This window comes from Hypanus sabinus, chromosome 12, assembly GCF_030144855.1.
Source record: "Hypanus sabinus isolate sHypSab1 chromosome 12, sHypSab1.hap1, whole genome shotgun sequence".
Taxonomy (NCBI): Eukaryota; Metazoa; Chordata; class Chondrichthyes; order Myliobatiformes; family Dasyatidae; genus Hypanus; species Hypanus sabinus.
Genome location: NC_082717.1, coordinates 26,080,604 through 26,097,647, shown reverse-complemented (window position 1 = coordinate 26,097,647; position 17,044 = coordinate 26,080,604). Strand labels below are relative to the sequence as shown.

Below are 17,044 nucleotides of genomic sequence, written 5' to 3'. Positions count from 1 at the left end.
AAGGTTAGTATGCAACAGTGCGAATGTGAGCATGAGTGGTGGAGACGGTTCCTGGATATTGAGTGGCCATTTCTGAGCCATTCGCACTGATCTACTTACCAGGAAAGTGCAGCAGCACCCTCACTTTCTCAGAAGGCTTGGCGTCTCACTGAATTCTCCAGCATCTGTGCATGTACTGGTTGCATCGTGCTCTAGAATATCAATACTTGCAGGTTGCAAGAAGCTGCAGAGTGTAGTGGAGTCTGGCCGGTACGTACTGGCATATTCCCCCCCCCCCCCCCCAACAACAGTAGTATCTACATGAAATACTGTCTCAAGAAGGGAACATCCATTGTCAAATATCCCCTCCATCTGGGCCATGTCATCCTGTAGCTGGAGGTACAGAAGCCTGAAGTATCTCAGCACGGGTCAAGAAAAGTTGCTTCCCTTCAAACATTGATTAGTGAACAAAGCTGCTAACACTATTACTACCACAGTATATCAACACTATGACCATTTTGCACTACACTGAACTTCCTTTGATTTAATTCTATTTATTTAATTTGTTCCTGTGAATGTTATTTCTAATGCTATGTACTTGTGCTGCTGTAATTACTTCATCATACTTGCAATTTCACCTTTGACTACATTCTATCTTCCTTTTTTCTAAATGCCATACACAAGCCTTATTGTCAGCCTTGTTTTCAATCTCACCTTCCAACCTTTCAGCTGTCACTAAATTAACTTGACTGTGAAATATTTTGGACAATGCAGTCACGGGTAAATAGAAATACTACCCAGTGGTTCTGAACTTCATCTAGACAAAATTCTTTGTTTGATTCTGGTGGACAAATGAAATCTGCTCTTGTCATCCGGTTGGAATCTGATGGGAAGTTTGAATGAAATGGAGCGGTGACAGCTCTCAGTCGATGCAGTGACTGGCACAGATTTTTCACCAGACTAATTGTGCTTCTGAAAGCTTGAATATCTTTTTCTTTTTGCATGATAATTATCAATTCCAGTTTGAACTCAGGCCTGTGTGTTATCTAAGACTCTGGTGAAACTGCTAGCGTTTATTGCTTGAGAGTGATAAAATTGCACAACCCTTGTTATGCAATGAATGTTTGCCATGTTAAACCCTTGGGGCTTCTCTATTTAATGAGGCATACTGGAAGGATTTGGAGCTACAATACGGTGGGTGCAAAGGTTCAAGGTACATACTGTATATAAAGCTAGGGTACCTAAGATCTGAACAGTTCTGTGGTCATTTTCTGCTTTGCACTGTACTTCTGACACAAAAACAAATTTTGTAAGGTGTGAGTGATAAACGTGATTCTGATCTGTATCTCTGTTGTGGACTGGTTGGGAAGGGAGAAAGGAATCATGATTGGGGGGTTAAGTAAGGGAGACGGGAGGGAGCAGGAAGAAACAGACATTCTATAATCAATAAACAATTGTTTGCAATCAAATGGCATTCCCTGGTGTCTCAGGGCCGTGTGTATCTGCACCGTAACAAACCCCACCCCGGCACTCCTTCTCTGTCCCTTCCGTAACCATCTACCCTTGCCAGTCCCAGCATCTTCTGCTCCCACCAGACTTAAACTTGCTCTCTGCTTCACATTGACAAAAGCATACTGTGCAAAAGCCTTGGGCACCCCAGCTATATATCTGCTTAAGACAGTACTATATATACTGGTGAAGATGTTTCAGTTGAATGTGGAAGGAAAATATGTTTGCACATCTGTGGAATAAACTTGGCAGAAATACATAATTGTGTCCATGGGAGGACCTTGCAGGGTTGGTCAGCATTTGGTGCAAGTTTCCTCTTGTTCTGCTGCTTATCTTTGGGTTGCTGGTACTCAATTGTATGTCTATGAAAAGTTATTCATAGTCTGCAGTCAATTTAGTGCAGTACTGGGCTTTTGGTATGTAGGGATGAAACACCAGTTTTAATTTAAACATTCTTTATATGAAAAGATAAGGGAAGGTTCTTTTTTTTAAACTTTAGAGGAAGAGTCAGTAATGACTGAACTGCTGATGTATTCTTGTCTGGGATGCTAGGGGGAGCTGTTGCACCAAATTTGTATGGAGTGCAAGTTGTAATTGCTGGAAGTACACATTCAAAATTTTTTCCCTCTGTGCACTGTCCTGACAATGTTTTAACCTTGTGAAACACTTTGAAATTTTCAAATTTCCAATGCTGTGCTTAACTTGCTTCACCCATAAAATGATGCTGAGAACATTTTAGCCGAGTAACCAAATCTGACACAGTACAACACAGGAACAGACTGTTCTGCCCACGGTGCTGTGCCAAACCAATTCAGTCGGTAATTAAATGGCTAACTAATCTTTTGTGCCTACACAACATCCATATTCTTGTATTTTCCACACATTCATGTGCCCGTCTAAATGTCTTTTTAAAAATTGGATGTTTCTGCCTCCCACCACCACCGCAGGCAGTGCATTGCAGGCACCCACCACTCTGTGTAAATACAAATAAACTTGCCCCTCAATCTCTTTGAAATTACCCCCGCTCACCTTAAATGCACGCCCTCCGGTATTAGACATTTCAACCATTGGGTTGGGGGAGTGGGGGCGGGGTGGGAATGCAGAGATGCTGTCTGTCTACTCTACTCTATTCCTCTGGTATTCTTGCACACCTCTATCAGATCTCCCCTCAGCCTCTGCCATGCTAGAAAAAGCCCAAGTTTGTCCAATCTCTTGTGCCCTCTAATCCAGGCAATATCCTCGTACTCTTCTGCACTCCTTCCAAAGCCTTGATATCCTTCCTATAATGGGGTAACCAAAACTTTGTGTATGGAGTTCTCATGGAGAATTAATATTTGGATTAATGATACAAACACAATTTACTACAAATGTAAGCAGAAGCCATTGAAAATGCTCAGCTGATAGAACTATATCTATATGGATTAAATAAGGTAATTGAGATTTCTGACCTTTCAGAGCTGGAGAAAAGATTTGGTGTAATGAGTTTCTTCAAAGTCAGTGGCAGGGGTGCTGATCTTGCTGTATTTCTAATGAGGACACCTTGTTAAGTGTTTAATAGTTTCCACAAAAATTCAGCAAATTCTAATTATTACTGTTGCTCCTGGACAGCAGATTTTGGTGCTGATTTTTGTTGTTTAAATCTAGAACATGGACCCTCCCAGCTCTGTCATTCAGTACAACTGTCTCTGAATTGATACCTATTCTCATTTCTCTTGATGGCTTTTGTACCAGAAATCTATCAATTTAAATTTGGCAATTTAGCTTTCATTGCTCTGTCATACAGAATTTCACAGGTTGATAAACTGCTTATTGAAGTAGCTTCTCATCTTGTTAGCTTCAAAAGTTTGGCCCGTATCCTAAGACAGTAATATCTTGTCTTTGAATCCCAGGAAGAAGAAATGAACACCACCCCCCTCCCCCCCCACAGCCAGATTTTTTTCCAGCCCAGTTGTCATTTACCTCTCCATTAGATCCGGAGGGTGGTGAATCGGTGGAATTCATTGCAACAGAAGGCAGTGGAGGCCAAGTTGTTGGAAATATTGTAAAGTGGAGGTAAACAAAATCCTCAAAGGTAACAGAGAGAAGGCAGGAGAATGGGGCTATGAGGAAAATAAATCAGCCATGATCAGATGGCAGAGCAGACTCAATGGGCCAAATGTCCTAATTCTTCTCCCCTTTCTCATGGTCTTAGTTTGACTGGACTTGTCTTTCATATTATAAAATTAATGAGCACAACCTCAAGACGGAAGCCCAGACTATCAGAATCAGATTTAATATCACTGACGCTTTTTTTAAAATGAAATGTGTTGTTTTGTGGCAGCAATAAACTGCAGGACATATTAATTTAGAACATAGAACCTACAATGTTGTCCTGAACCTACTAAAAAGCAAATCAAAAACACCTAACACTAATCCCTCCTACCTGCAGTGTCCCTTGCATCTGCGCCAATCTAAACCCGTCTTAAAGCCTCTAACGTATTTGTCACTTTCACCATACCAGGCAGCGCATTCCAGGCATCCTCTACTGAGTTTTAAATAAAACTTGCCCCTCCCATCCCATCTGAACCTACCCCCCTCTCACCATTAGTGCACGCCTTCTGGTATTCGAACTTTGAACCCTGGGAAACAGATTATCCAAAAACACGAGAAAATCTGCAGATGCTGGAAATCCAAAGCAACACACTCGATTCTGGAGGAACTCAGCAGGTCAGGCAGTGTCTATGGAAAAGAGTGAACAGTCGACGTTTTGGGCTGAGACCCTCCATCGGGAGAGGAGAAAGAGATGAGAAGTCAAAGTAAGAAGGTGGGAGGAGGGGGAAGAAGAAATACAAGGTGGTAGGTGATGGATCAAGTAGAGCTGGAAAGTTCCTCCAGCACCTTGTGAGAGATACTGTGTTGACTATCTATGTAAATCGGTCAGATCTCCCCTCGGTCTCTGGAGTACCAGAGAAAACTAAGTCTATCCACCGTCTTGTGACAGCACGTGCTGTCTAAACCAGTCAGCATCCTGGCAAAACTCCTCACTGTCTCCAAAGCCTCAACATCCTATAGTGGGGTGACCAGAATGGCACACAATACTCCAGATGTGATCTAACCAGAATGTTATAAATTTGCAACATAACCTCCTGACTTTTGAACTCAATGTTTCGACTAACAAAAGCAAGTGTTCCACAAGTCGCCTTAACCACCTGTGTCACCACTTTCAAGGAGCTATGAACCAAGATCTCTTGGCTCAGCAACACTGTGAAGAATCTTGCACTTAACAGTGTACTGTCTCCTTGCATTTGCCCTACTGAGGTACAACACCTCACATTCTCCGGGTTAAACTCCACTGCCATTTCTCAGCCCCTATCTGCAACTGGTCTATATCACGCTGTATTCTTTGCCAGTCTTCTACACTATCCTCAACTCTACCAATCTTGGTATCATCCACAAATTTACTAACCCATCCATCTACTTTTTCATCCAGTTCATTTATATACATCACAAACAGCAGAAGTCTCCGCACAGATCCCTGCAGAACTTCTCTAATTACAGATATCAGCTCGAATTCAGTAAGTCCCTACAACCAATACCCTCTGTCTTCTGTGTGCAAGCCTGTTCTGAATCCAAACAGCCAATTCACCAGAGATCCCGTGCATCTTAATCTTCTGGATTAGCCTTCCATGGGAGACTTTGTCAAGTGCCTTACTGAAATACATGTAAACAACATCCACCGCCCTACCCTCATCAATTTCTCTTGTCACCTTATCAAAAAAAATGCAATCAACTTGGTAGGGCATGACCAGGCCACGCACAAAGCAATGTTGCCTCTCCCTAATTAAAAGGTTCAATTTAATGTCAGAGAAATGTATACAATATGCATCCTGAAATGTTTTTCTTCCGTGAAGCGTCCACGAAAACAGAGAAGTGCCCCAAAGAATGAACGACAGTTAAACATGAGAACCCCAAAGTACCCCCCCCCCCCAGCTTCCCCCTCCTGTGTGTAAGCGGCAGAAAGGCAACAGTAACCCCCTCCCCCACCGGCAAAAAATGCACCTGCTACCAAGCACAAGCGTGAGCTAAGGGACAGCAAAAACACAGACCTTGCAGTTACCCCAAAGCCTATCGCATTTCATCTGGCATTCGACAAACCACAGGTTCTCTCTCTCCCTAGTGAGAAAGAAGGAGGTGTCCTCCATTTTTACAGCAAGTGGGAGACATAACAACAACCCGCTGGTTTATGATGTTATAAAATCTGTTTTGTTGCTTTTTATGAACCCTGTGCCTGAAGATCACAAAGATCTCGGGTCTTCAGGCCCACAGAGAAAGATTTTCTAGCCTCCTCCGATGACACACGGGTCTCCTGCCAAGTCACTGACCATTGATCCGCCCGTCTCCAAAGCCCTGAGATCCGAGGCTTCCAAATGCTAGGATGCCTCTCAGGCCGAACCCTTGGCCAGTCCTGAAACCCCAAGAACGGGTCCCATTCCCACAAAGAACCGAAGTCTACATGTAACTCCAGGTCAGGGTCTTCTAAAGAATCCTGAAAGGGCAAAAAAGATATTCAAGATGGAAATAAAGCTGTTTCCAAAGATGCAAGCAAAGGAGTTGCCATTTTGTGCCATTTTACCGCTGCCTCCAACTCCAAAGGTCATGGATTTCTTATCCCTTGGAATTTTCTGGAGCTGCTTCTCTGCCAATGACGTGAGACTCAGTGGTCTATAGTTCCCAGTACTTTCCCTTGTTCCTTCTTAACTAGAGGTACAACATTAGCTACTCACCAGCCCTCTGGGACATCACTTGTGGCTAGAGAGGACGTGAGATATTGGTCAAGGCAGCAGCAATCTTATCTGTTTCCTCCTTCAATAACCTGGGGTAAATCCCATCAGGCCCTGGAAACTTATCCACCTTAAGACTCAGATTTTGAAGCTTGTTGATTCAAACTGAGGGTATGATTGTGCCGTACACTGAGCTGTAATCAATAAGCTGCGGCCTGGAGTAGGTACTGTTATTGTCCATCAGGGTGTGCTGTTTCATGACTGATGATCTTCTGTGCTTGGCTAATGCTGGCCTGAAGTGGAATGTGCACTGCGATGAGTTAACCATAAAGCTTATTCCACCTTCTCGACCTATTAAAACACTGCGCTGTCCTATCTTTACGGTGAATTTTGTAGCTATCCGGTGGTGGCACTGTATCAGAAATGGTGGGAGTGACTGACATTTCCATGAAGCAAAGTACACAGCAATCCCTGATGACTTTCTGGTACTTCAATCTTGAAGTGTTATGCCTTCGTGTTAGCTTGTTATTTTACTTTTTATAAACTAGATGGAAGAAAATTTAAGAAATTCAGATCCAATAATTTGCTTGAAATTGATCTCCCTCTACACAAGGGGCTGGAGTAGGCTACCCATCCTCACAAGCCTGCTTGTCATTCAGCAGGGCCACATCTCAATTCCTCTGTGTTAGATCTCAATAGCCTCCAATCCCTCAAAGTTAATCTACATCCACTTTAGTAGCTAGTTTCTACCATTCTGTGGGGTCCAGTGCAGACCAGAAATTCAAAACCTTCCAGAAGAAATGAATGCTACCTTAACTCTCAACTTGAGTTCCATGGGAGTTGGGGTGCGGGGGAAGAATCTCAATATCGACCCAGTCATACCCTCTAGGTTTCAATACGATCATTCTTCATTCTTCTAAACTTTAGACAGTTCAGACTCAACCTGCTTAGCCTCTTGTTAGGCAATCTTCACATCCCACAGTTGGACCTGGTGAATCTCCAGTGTAACTCGTGTTCTCAGTATTTTTATTTGCTCTGTCTCTTTTGTGGACGTTGGATGTTCGTTGATCTTTGTTTATCATTTTTGTAAAACTCTATCATAGTTTTTATTTTCATGCAACTATCAACAATAAAATGAATCTCAATGTAGTGCATTGTAACGTGTACCAACTTCGATAATAAATTTACTTTGAAATTTGCTTCTATATCCTTGTTAGGGGCATCAAAACTTTGCACAGTACCCTGGTGCAATTGTAATGGAATATCCCTATTTTTAAAGTAAAACATGTTTGTAATAAAAGTTAATGTGCTTTTTGCCCTCTTAACTACTTGCTGTATCTGCCTGCTAACTTCAGTATTTCATGCATAAGAACACCAAGATCATTCTGTACCTCACTCACTTCTGGTCTTGTATTGAACTGCCACAGAGGCAGCTATATATGGTAACAAGACAAAGAATGGTTGCAAAGTAGTTATGGTTATAGAAGTGGATCTCCTACTCAGATTAAGTGATGCAATGGAGGTGTGGGGGGAGGTAGATGAAGAGAGAACAGCAATGTGCAGCAAATGATTTTATAAAATGCTGACAGGGTTGATCTGAGCTCACTGTCATGAACTGTGAGGCCTTTTGCTCAATTCTGCTTTTAGTAATTGACCATATCCAAATTCAATCCCCTTTTTAAGGGGAACTAACTCAAATTCTGACTAAATATTCCAGGATGGCAAATCCCTACCCCAGAACTTGAGGCCTAGTTTCAAGATGTTAAATTAAAGCCAAGCATTGCGTATCTGTCCTCTGGGTTACACAATTTGGCCTTTCTATCATCATCTGTCTTGAATGCCTTTGCATCCATGATGAATTTTCTAGGAACTGGCGATTTGATTGCTTTTCTACGCAGAAGATGGCTGTGTGTTTCTGAAATGGTAGTTCCAAGATACGGTTTATAATTTTAATAAAAGTCTATTATTTCATTATTACAAAGAAGACTCAAGTTGAATGAACTCTTCTCAGTGTCAATTTCAAGTGACGTTTCAGTGGCAATCTTCGTCGGGGATGATGCCTTGACACATCTAGTCCAGTTGCATATATTTCCCCCATTGCCCATCCCTCCTGATTGGTTGAGGACTAACCAGTCAGTTTCCGCTGCCCCACCTTGTTTGCAATTGAATTCCAGTTCTTACTTAGAATGAGATCTTCATTGTTGTTAAAATTCTTTTTCTCTAGTTTTATTTCAATGGCTTGATTCACCAGGCGGTCCCAAAATCCATTGGCACGGCACAGTAGTTTTGTGGCACCTACGACCATTGCAAATGCAGTGTTCTGCTGATGATTTCTCTTGGTGACCCAAACAGAAACACCTCCTGTGCTCCTTGATGCGGGTTTCCACCATGCGTCCTGTCTGGCCAATAAATGCTGCTCCACATTCACAGGGAATCCTGTAAATGCCATTCAAACTGTATCCTAGGTAATCTTTCACCTGCATAAGCTTGGATTTGAGCTTACAGGTTTTTGGATGGTATTAACCCAGTATTTCTTCAGGATCCTGGAGATCCTTGCAGAAACTGTGGAAATATAGGAAAGACGAGCAGTAGTGATGGGTTCCTCATCGTTGCTAGGTTTCCTGGTTTATCTGTTTGGGTTCCCGGAGAAGTCAGCAGTAACAGAAAATTGCATTCACAATGGCCATAGCTTTGACTCCAAAGACAAAAGCTACTGTCTGCATCAGTAGATTTTGGGACCGCCTGGTGAAGAGAACCATTGAAATAAAACTAGAGAAAAAGAATTTTAACAAAGATGAAGGTCTCATTCCAAGTAAGAACTGGAATATGATTGGAAACCAGGTGGGACAGTGGAAACCTGATTGGTTAGTCCTCGTCCAATCAGGAGGGACGGACCACAGGGGTATATAGAGTATCCCCTGAAATAGACATGTCAAGACCTTTAACTGTGATGAAGAAGGAAGAATTTGTCAAGGAAATATCAGTTAAAATCAATACATGTACCCAGCAGGAAGCCAGAGGAGTTTATTCATCAAATTCGCTGGGAAAGCACTAGATCCTCCAAGACTCATAAGTCCCACAGTGCAAATAACAATTGAGAAGAGATGTTAGTTATTGAGAAGAGGTGTTAGTTACTGTTAAGTTTATCTCCTGTGAAAAGAATTTAATGTGTTCATTTCATTAAACCACAGGAATTTCATCAATAATATCACTGACTGTCTTGGCATATGAGCGTTTCCTCCGGATGGTGAATGCGACAGCAATTGATTTCTCCTGGGCTTGGCGGGCCATCACCTACATCTGGCTTTACTCACTGGCCTGGAGCGGAGCGCCATTAATTGGCTGGAACAGATATACTCTGGAGTTGCATAGACTAGGCTGCTCAGTGAACTGGGATGCGAGAAACCCCAGTGACACCTCATTTATCCTCTTTTTATTCCTGGGATGCCTGCTTGTCCCTCTAGGTGTCATAACTTACTGTTATGGGAATATTTTGTATACATTAAGAATGGTAAGTAGAACTTAAGTACTGTTGCATCTGTTTAATTTCTGAAGTTTAGGGAGTCAGGAATGATAAGCAGTCTTAATTCCAAGATTTCAATTTATTTTGGAGTACAAACATACAAATACTAAGTAAACTAAAGAGCTCAGAAACAATGCTAAGGATTGTAAGACAAAGGAATGAAGATGGTGCTTCTGAGAAATCTCTTATAGATAAGATAAAGAAAATTCCTTAGATAACGATGTTAGTTAATAGGCTACATAATTAAAACAATTTTGCATCACGTGGGTATTGTGCTAATACTTGGCCAGTGAAAAATGAGAAAGGTGAAAAACATAATTTAGCTGCTATACCGCTTTCTGCCAGTGATTGTGAAAATGAGATTGCTTTAAAAAGTACAAATCTTATAAAAATTATTCTTAGAAGTGGTTTCCAAACATTAAGGGGACATACTATGTGCACTCTGCAAATTGTCTGAACACAGTTTCAACCAGCTTTAACAGCCTTCTGCCTTGGAGAAAATGTATGTTACGGGAACATCTCAAACATCACCTCACGATACAGTGATTTCAAGTATAGGGAGAAGAGGCCTTATACCTTTGAAAGTTGATGCATTCCCAGCTAGATTTTTGAACATATTTCCTGCCTGCTACCTTTGGACTTTATAAAGCTACATGGTGCCTAGAAAGCTGTGTCCAAAACTAAGGCCATTTATGACTTCTCCAGATGGGACATTTGACAATCCCCTTCATCCTTCCTCATATCATCTGCTCTCAATCATCTTGTTTTGGATTCTCACCTTAATCAGAAGATTCCAAATATGTCTGCACTGAATAAATCATTACTGGGATTGATTCAGAATTATTGTTTTGCAAGACGCTTTACATCTTGGTGTCTGAAATGCCTACATGATTCTCCTCATAGGAAAAAAAAGACAATCAAAAATTCTACCCTGCTTTCCTTCCATCTCGTTTGTGTAATATGAATAGTATCAGGGTTGCTATCATTTATTTGATTTTCATGTTTCCCTTTTAATATTTATGAAATTAACTTTACAGATTATCCATGGGGAGAATGTTATAAATGCCCAAAAAGAGTGGAACATTAATTATCCCTCCACCCCTCTCACTCAGTCTGAGTTGAGAAGGAGACATTTGACCAGGGTCTAGGACGTAGGTTGCTGTTTATGTACTGAGGCTGGTGATTTTAAATTTAACATATCTGCAATTTCAATCTTGGCCATGAAGAGTATGTAAACCAGGCTGCTCATGCAAATGAGTCCTCCTAACCAACACTTATAGACTTCTCCATACTTGAGCCTGCCAATTGGGTGTCTTCCCACCGTGATTCTTGTCTACCTTTCATATATATAAAAAAAAATGTATCTTGTTTAAGAGGAAAGACTTGGATTTTCCTGTCTGTAAACTTGTCAATCTGTATTCTGGAATATGTATATGAAACCAACATCCCCCCCCCCTACTTTTCCTACAATTTGTATGCTGTTTGTTGAGAAGGTCCAAATTCTCTGACAGTGTGTGATGTTGCTACACAAACTGGCTGGACCAGTTTAAAGCCTTTACAAATATTCTGTGGTGAGAAATAAACAGTTGACTTTTCAGGCTGAGACCCTTCATCAGAACTGGAAAAAGGGGCAGAAGCCAAAATAAGGTCAGGGAATGAGTACAAGCTAGAAGGTGATAGATGTGAAGCCAGGTGGGGGAAGGAGGATGAAGTGAGAAGCTAGGAGCTCCTCTAGCATCTTGTATGTGTTGCTCTTGATTTCCAGTATCTGCAGAATTTCCTGTGTTTATGATTAACAAGTATTCAATCTGTTTTTAGTTCTGTAGTTAACCCAAAAAAAATCATTTTGAGCCACTGTCTCTTACAGCATAATGGCTTCTATTTTGTCAGATCTGTGGTGGACAGGTTTAAAGAGAGATTATAAATTATGATTTACAAACATTTCAACTGTCCAGATGTTTTTAAAAATGTAACACTTTTAATCCTGCTTGAGCTCTCAGGTCTTCTGTCAGTCTCTTAAATTACTGTAACGAAAAAGAAAATTGTCAGCTCAGCTTTTTAAAATACGTTCCTAAACTGTGGAAATCATTACCTAATTCTATAAGGAATGCAGACTCCAGCTCAAAAGCGATTTATTTAAACTTGTTTTCAATGAACATTTTGTCTTTTTAAATTTATACTTTATCACATTGTATGAAAAGTGCTCTATAAATAAATTATTAGATTTTAATGAAGGTAAGTATATTGTCAGCTTGTCTACATGTATTAACTACTTGTGTAATCACTGTGAAAGTTTCCCTGCAAGCAATTCCTTGAAATGGGAATAGACAGTAGGTGCAGGAGTAGGCCATTCAGCCCTACTAGCCAGCAACGCCATTCACTGTGATCATGGCTGATCATACACAATCAGTACCCCGTTCCTGCCCTCTCCCCATATCCCTTGACCCTGCTATCTATAAGAGCTCTATCTAACTCTCTCTTGAAAGCATCCAGAGACTTGGCCTCCACTGCCTTCTGGGGCAGAGCATTCCACATATCCACCACTCTCTGGGTGAAAAAGTTTTTCCGTATCTCAGTTCTAAATGGCCTACCCCTTATTCTTAAACTGTGGCCTCTAGTTTTGGACTCACCCATCAGCGGGAACATGGTTCTTGCCTCCAGCGTGTCCAATCCCTTAATAATATGTTTCAATCGGATCCCCTCTCATCCTTCTAAATTCCAGTGTATACAAGCCCAGTCGCTCCAATCTTTCAACATATGACAGTCCTGCCATTCCGCGAATTAACCTTGTGAACCTACGCTGCACTCCCTCAATAGCAAGAATGTCCTTCCTCAAATTTGGAGACCAAAACTGCACACAGTACTCCTGGTGGGGTCTCACCAGGGCCCTGTACAGCTGCAGAAGGACCTCTTTACTCCTATACTCAATTCCTCTTGTTATAAAGGCCAGCATGCCATTAGTTTTCTTCACTGCCTGCTGTACCTGCATGCTTGCTTTCATTGACTGATGTACAAGAACACCTAGATCTCGTTGTACTTCTCCTTTTCCTAACTTGACTCCATTTAGATAGTAATCTGCCTTCCTGTTCTTGCCACCAAAGTGGATAACCTCACATTTATCCACATTAAACTGCATCTGCCATACATTTGCCCACTCACCCACCTGTCCAAGTCACCCTGCATTCTCATAACATCCTCCTGACATTTCACACTGCCACCCAGCTTTGTGTCATTAGCAAATTTGCTAATGTTACTTTTAATCCCTTCATCTGAATCATTAATGTATATTGTAAACAGCTGCGGTCCCAGCACCGAACCTTGCGGTACCCCACTGGTCACAGCCTGCCATTCCAAAAGGGACCCGTTAATTGCTACTCTTTGTTTCCTGTCAGCCAGCCAATTTTCAATCCATGTCAGTACTCTGCCCCCAATACCATGTGCCCTAATTTTACCCACTAATCTCCTATGTGGGACTTTATCAAAAGCTTTCTGGAAGTCCAGGTACACTACATCCACTGGCTCTCCCTTGGCCATTTTCATAGTTACATCCTCAAAAAAAAACTCCAGAAGATTAGTCAAAGCATGATTTTCCCTTCATAAATCCATGCTGACTCGGACTGATCCTTCTACTGCTATCCAATAAGTTGGACTGTTTATCAAAACTTCACTGGTTTCTTTTATCAGGTGGTGAGAGAGGTGGGGATCAGGGGCAGGGGGATTCTCTCTATGAAATTGAGCTGTTTTGCCCATGATTGATTTTGCATTCTGATTTGATCTGAGATCGCTCAACTGGAATTGACTCTGGAATGTCTCTCTGTAATCTTGTATCCGGGAAAGAGGAATTAGCCAGCTGTTGTACAATTTGATTAACTTTTTTTTCTCTCTTGTCCCTTTTGTGGCCGTATCCAGTGATGACCCCAGTACGTGTGCACAATAAAATCCAGGGTCAGACTCTATACTGGGACTTGAAAGCTTATGAAGAGCCTAGTGCGTTGGAGTCCGGCATGAGTCAGGGCCTTCCTGATAAGCAGAAGCAAATCCCAAGGAAGCATAATTGCCTGATTGATCTTTTAAATTTATGACTTGCCTTTCATGTTTACACAGCTTCGAAACATTCAAGACCTTCAGATGGCCCGATTTGCAAGGATCTTAACATATGAGAAGAATATGTCAAAGATGTGCTTCTTCATGATCTCTGTGGCCTTCTCTTGTTTGCTGCCATATGCCGTGACGTCCTTTATGGTGGTTTATGGTTACACTGATGTAATTACCCCCTCTGTAACCATCATAGTTTCTCTTCTTGCCAAATCAAGCACAACATCTAATCCCATCATTTATACCTTCATGAGCAGAAAGGTATGTTGTAATACTTACCATGTTTTTTAAATAGAAGTAACATGTAATCTTGCATTCCTTAATTCAGTGAGGTTATAAATATTTGTGATATGAATGTGGAGGTTCCTCCTCTTTGACCTGATAACTTGGCTGTTTTTAACTGGAGAGATAAGTTAAGAAATTGATGTTCTTGTGCTTTCCTGTCCTCTGCCCCACCTCCCCAATATGTAAATGAAGAATTAAGCCCCTCCTGGTATACGGCTGAAAACAGTTCAGATTTTATTTATTTGACCTTGGACGTTAGTAAGAAGTTCAAACAGAATTGTAGGTAAGTTTTTTCTTTGAGTGAGGTCCATACATGTTATATTCCCAATGGTTATTTTCTAGAAAATCATCAATAATGGGATTTCTATTGGATTTCCACACATTGAACTGGCTTGCCATATACAAGTATGCCTGGCCTTCATTTAAACATGTCAATAATCAATATTTTTTATTGAGTTTCAAATAGCTGAACATAATGATAATGATACAAAGAGATGGGGATTACATTAATAACTGTTCACGTATACAGAAACAGACTCCGAGTAACATGTGTAATCTAAGCCTCCCAATCTCTAAATAACTAAACATGAGATAGTTCCAAAGAGAAAAATATTTTTACAAAAGAAAAATAAATCCCCCTAAACTAACAAATAAAAAAAAAAACAAAATAAAAACAAAAGCTGGGCTGCCATGTTTCATCGGTTAAAATTGTTATTTGTCATTAACTCCACTCCTCTATACTCGAACAAAAAATTATTGACAAGGATTCGGAAACAGTCAGCTTACATCATATGAAAATGTTGAATAAATGGTCTCCAAGTTTCTTCAAATTTAACCGAAGGGTCGATAGTGCCACTCCTAATTTTTTCCAAATTTAAATATGTTATAGTTTGGGAAAACCATTGAAATGTAGTAGGGGGAATAGAATTTTTCCATTTAAATAAAATGAATCTTCTGGCTTTTAATGTAATGAATGCAATCATTAAACATGTCCTGTGCAGAGCAAAATCTTGTTTCCTTGTCAGTGAGTGTAAGTGTTGATGGCTAGTTTAGCATCTTGACATGTACCCTAACTGCCCTTCAGCTCTGGTAGCTTACTAGGACAGTACAGGTGGTCATTAAAAGTGGAGATTGATAGTTTACAGAGCAGGCCATCAATCCACTGGGTCCATTCTTGCTTCCAGCAGAGCAGTCCCATTTATTCTCTCATCAGCTCTCCTTTTAATTCTTGCTACTTGCATACACTAAAGTAATTTACAGTGGCCAACTAACTTACCAACAACACTTTTTGGGATGCAGGCAGAAGTCAAAGCATCTCTGGCCATGGGTTGAATGTGCAGTTAGCACCCAAGGTCATGGTCAAACCTTAGTACCTGGAGCTATGAGGGAGCAGCACAAACTGCAGAGCCTCACTTGTTGCTCTGTTGCGTTTAGGCCATGCCAGACCAGAATAGTAAACCTTCTGAGTACAATGATCCAGTCTAAATTTGCCTCATTAACAGAGTGTAACTTCCCTGTCAGTTGGGTGGTATTAGTCCATATCTTTGAGTTTCCAAATGAGTAATCTTGACAAAATGCTCTTGTATTAACTATTAATGAATGACAAAGTGAAACTGGTATTTCTGTGATCATTTCAACAGTATCGATGGTGCCTAAAGCAGTTCCTTTGCTCTCGCGTTATGAGGATCAAGTGGGCAATTAAAGATCGCACTGTTAGAGTCAGAAGTGAAAAGCCAATCAAACCTATTGTCATTTCTGAAAAGGTTGCAGACAGACCAAAAAAGAGAGTGACTTTTAGTTCATCTTCGATAATATTCATCATAGCAAATGATGAAACTCAGGATATTGGTAGCACTGCTGAACTCAATGCTACAAACCCAAATGTTGTTCAGGTGAGGCCTCTGAGATCAGAAAGAGCATGAAGAGGAAAACTATATTTTGCAATGATATGGGAGAGTTGATCATGCCACGGTTCCTATTAGACTGAGACATTGCACCACCACGATTCCTGCAGCACCTTGCACTTGAGCCTTTAGGAAAATTGATATTAAACTGTTATTTATAATTTTAGCAGTTTGTGTTTTATTTATAAACACAGTGTCAAATTTTAAATGTTACAGGACATTTAGTCAGATTTAATATCACTGGCATATATTGTGAAATTTGTTAACTTTATGGCAGCAGTACAATGAAATACATGACGAATAGGGAAAAATTGAGTTGCATTAAGTATATGTATGTCTTTTAAATAGTTAAGTTAAAATACATAGTGCAAAAACAGAAATAAAGTAGTGAAGTAGTGTTCATGGGTTCAATATCCATTCAGAAATCAGAAGGCAGAGAGGAAGAGGCTGTCCCTCAATTGCTGAATGTGTGGCTTCAGTCCTTGGTTCCTCCTTCCCAATGATACAGTGTGAAGAGGGTGTGTCCTGGCTGGTGGGGATCCTTAATGATAGACACTGCCTTCCTAAAGCACTGTCCCTCGAAGATGTCTTGGGTACCTGGGGGCTAGTACCCATGATGGAACTGATTACAGGTTTCTGCAACTTATTTCGATCTTGTGCTGTAGCACCCCCCTCCCCCACACCCCTTTCCCCCATACCAGACGTGATACAGCCAGTCAGAATGCTCTTGCCGGTACATTTGTAGAAACTTGAGTGTTTCAGTTGACAAACCAAATCTCAAACTCCTAATGAAATATAGCCACTGTCTTGAAGTAAGTATTAATCAAAAGTTCAGTCCCAGAAATTAAAATGGAGAATTTGTAATAGGAGATGGGGGTGATTGCCCTTACAGAAGCTGTACGATGAAATTAAAGGTTCTGTTAAGAATTTTTAAATTCTTTACAGGTTAATTAATTGCAAGTTGCTAAGCACTGCTTTGTAACTGCTTT

The 17,044-nt window shown here is 40.9% G+C and overlaps 1 protein-coding gene across 1 annotated transcript in view; it reads left to right on the top strand.

Annotated features, from left to right (window-relative positions):
* Window positions 1–16,651, top strand: part of opn3 (opsin 3) — a 35,667-nt gene extending 19,016 nt beyond the window's left edge. Inside the window, exons 2-4 of the mRNA XM_059985316.1 lie at window positions 9,440–9,759; window positions 13,876–14,127; window positions 15,792–16,651. Coding sequence (XP_059841299.1) covers window positions 9,440–9,759; window positions 13,876–14,127; window positions 15,792–16,073 — 854 coding nt within the window. The 3' untranslated portion in view covers window positions 16,074–16,651. The remainder of the gene's footprint in view (window positions 1–9,439; window positions 9,760–13,875; window positions 14,128–15,791) is intronic.
* The last annotated feature ends 393 nt before the right edge of the window (window positions 16,652–17,044 follow it).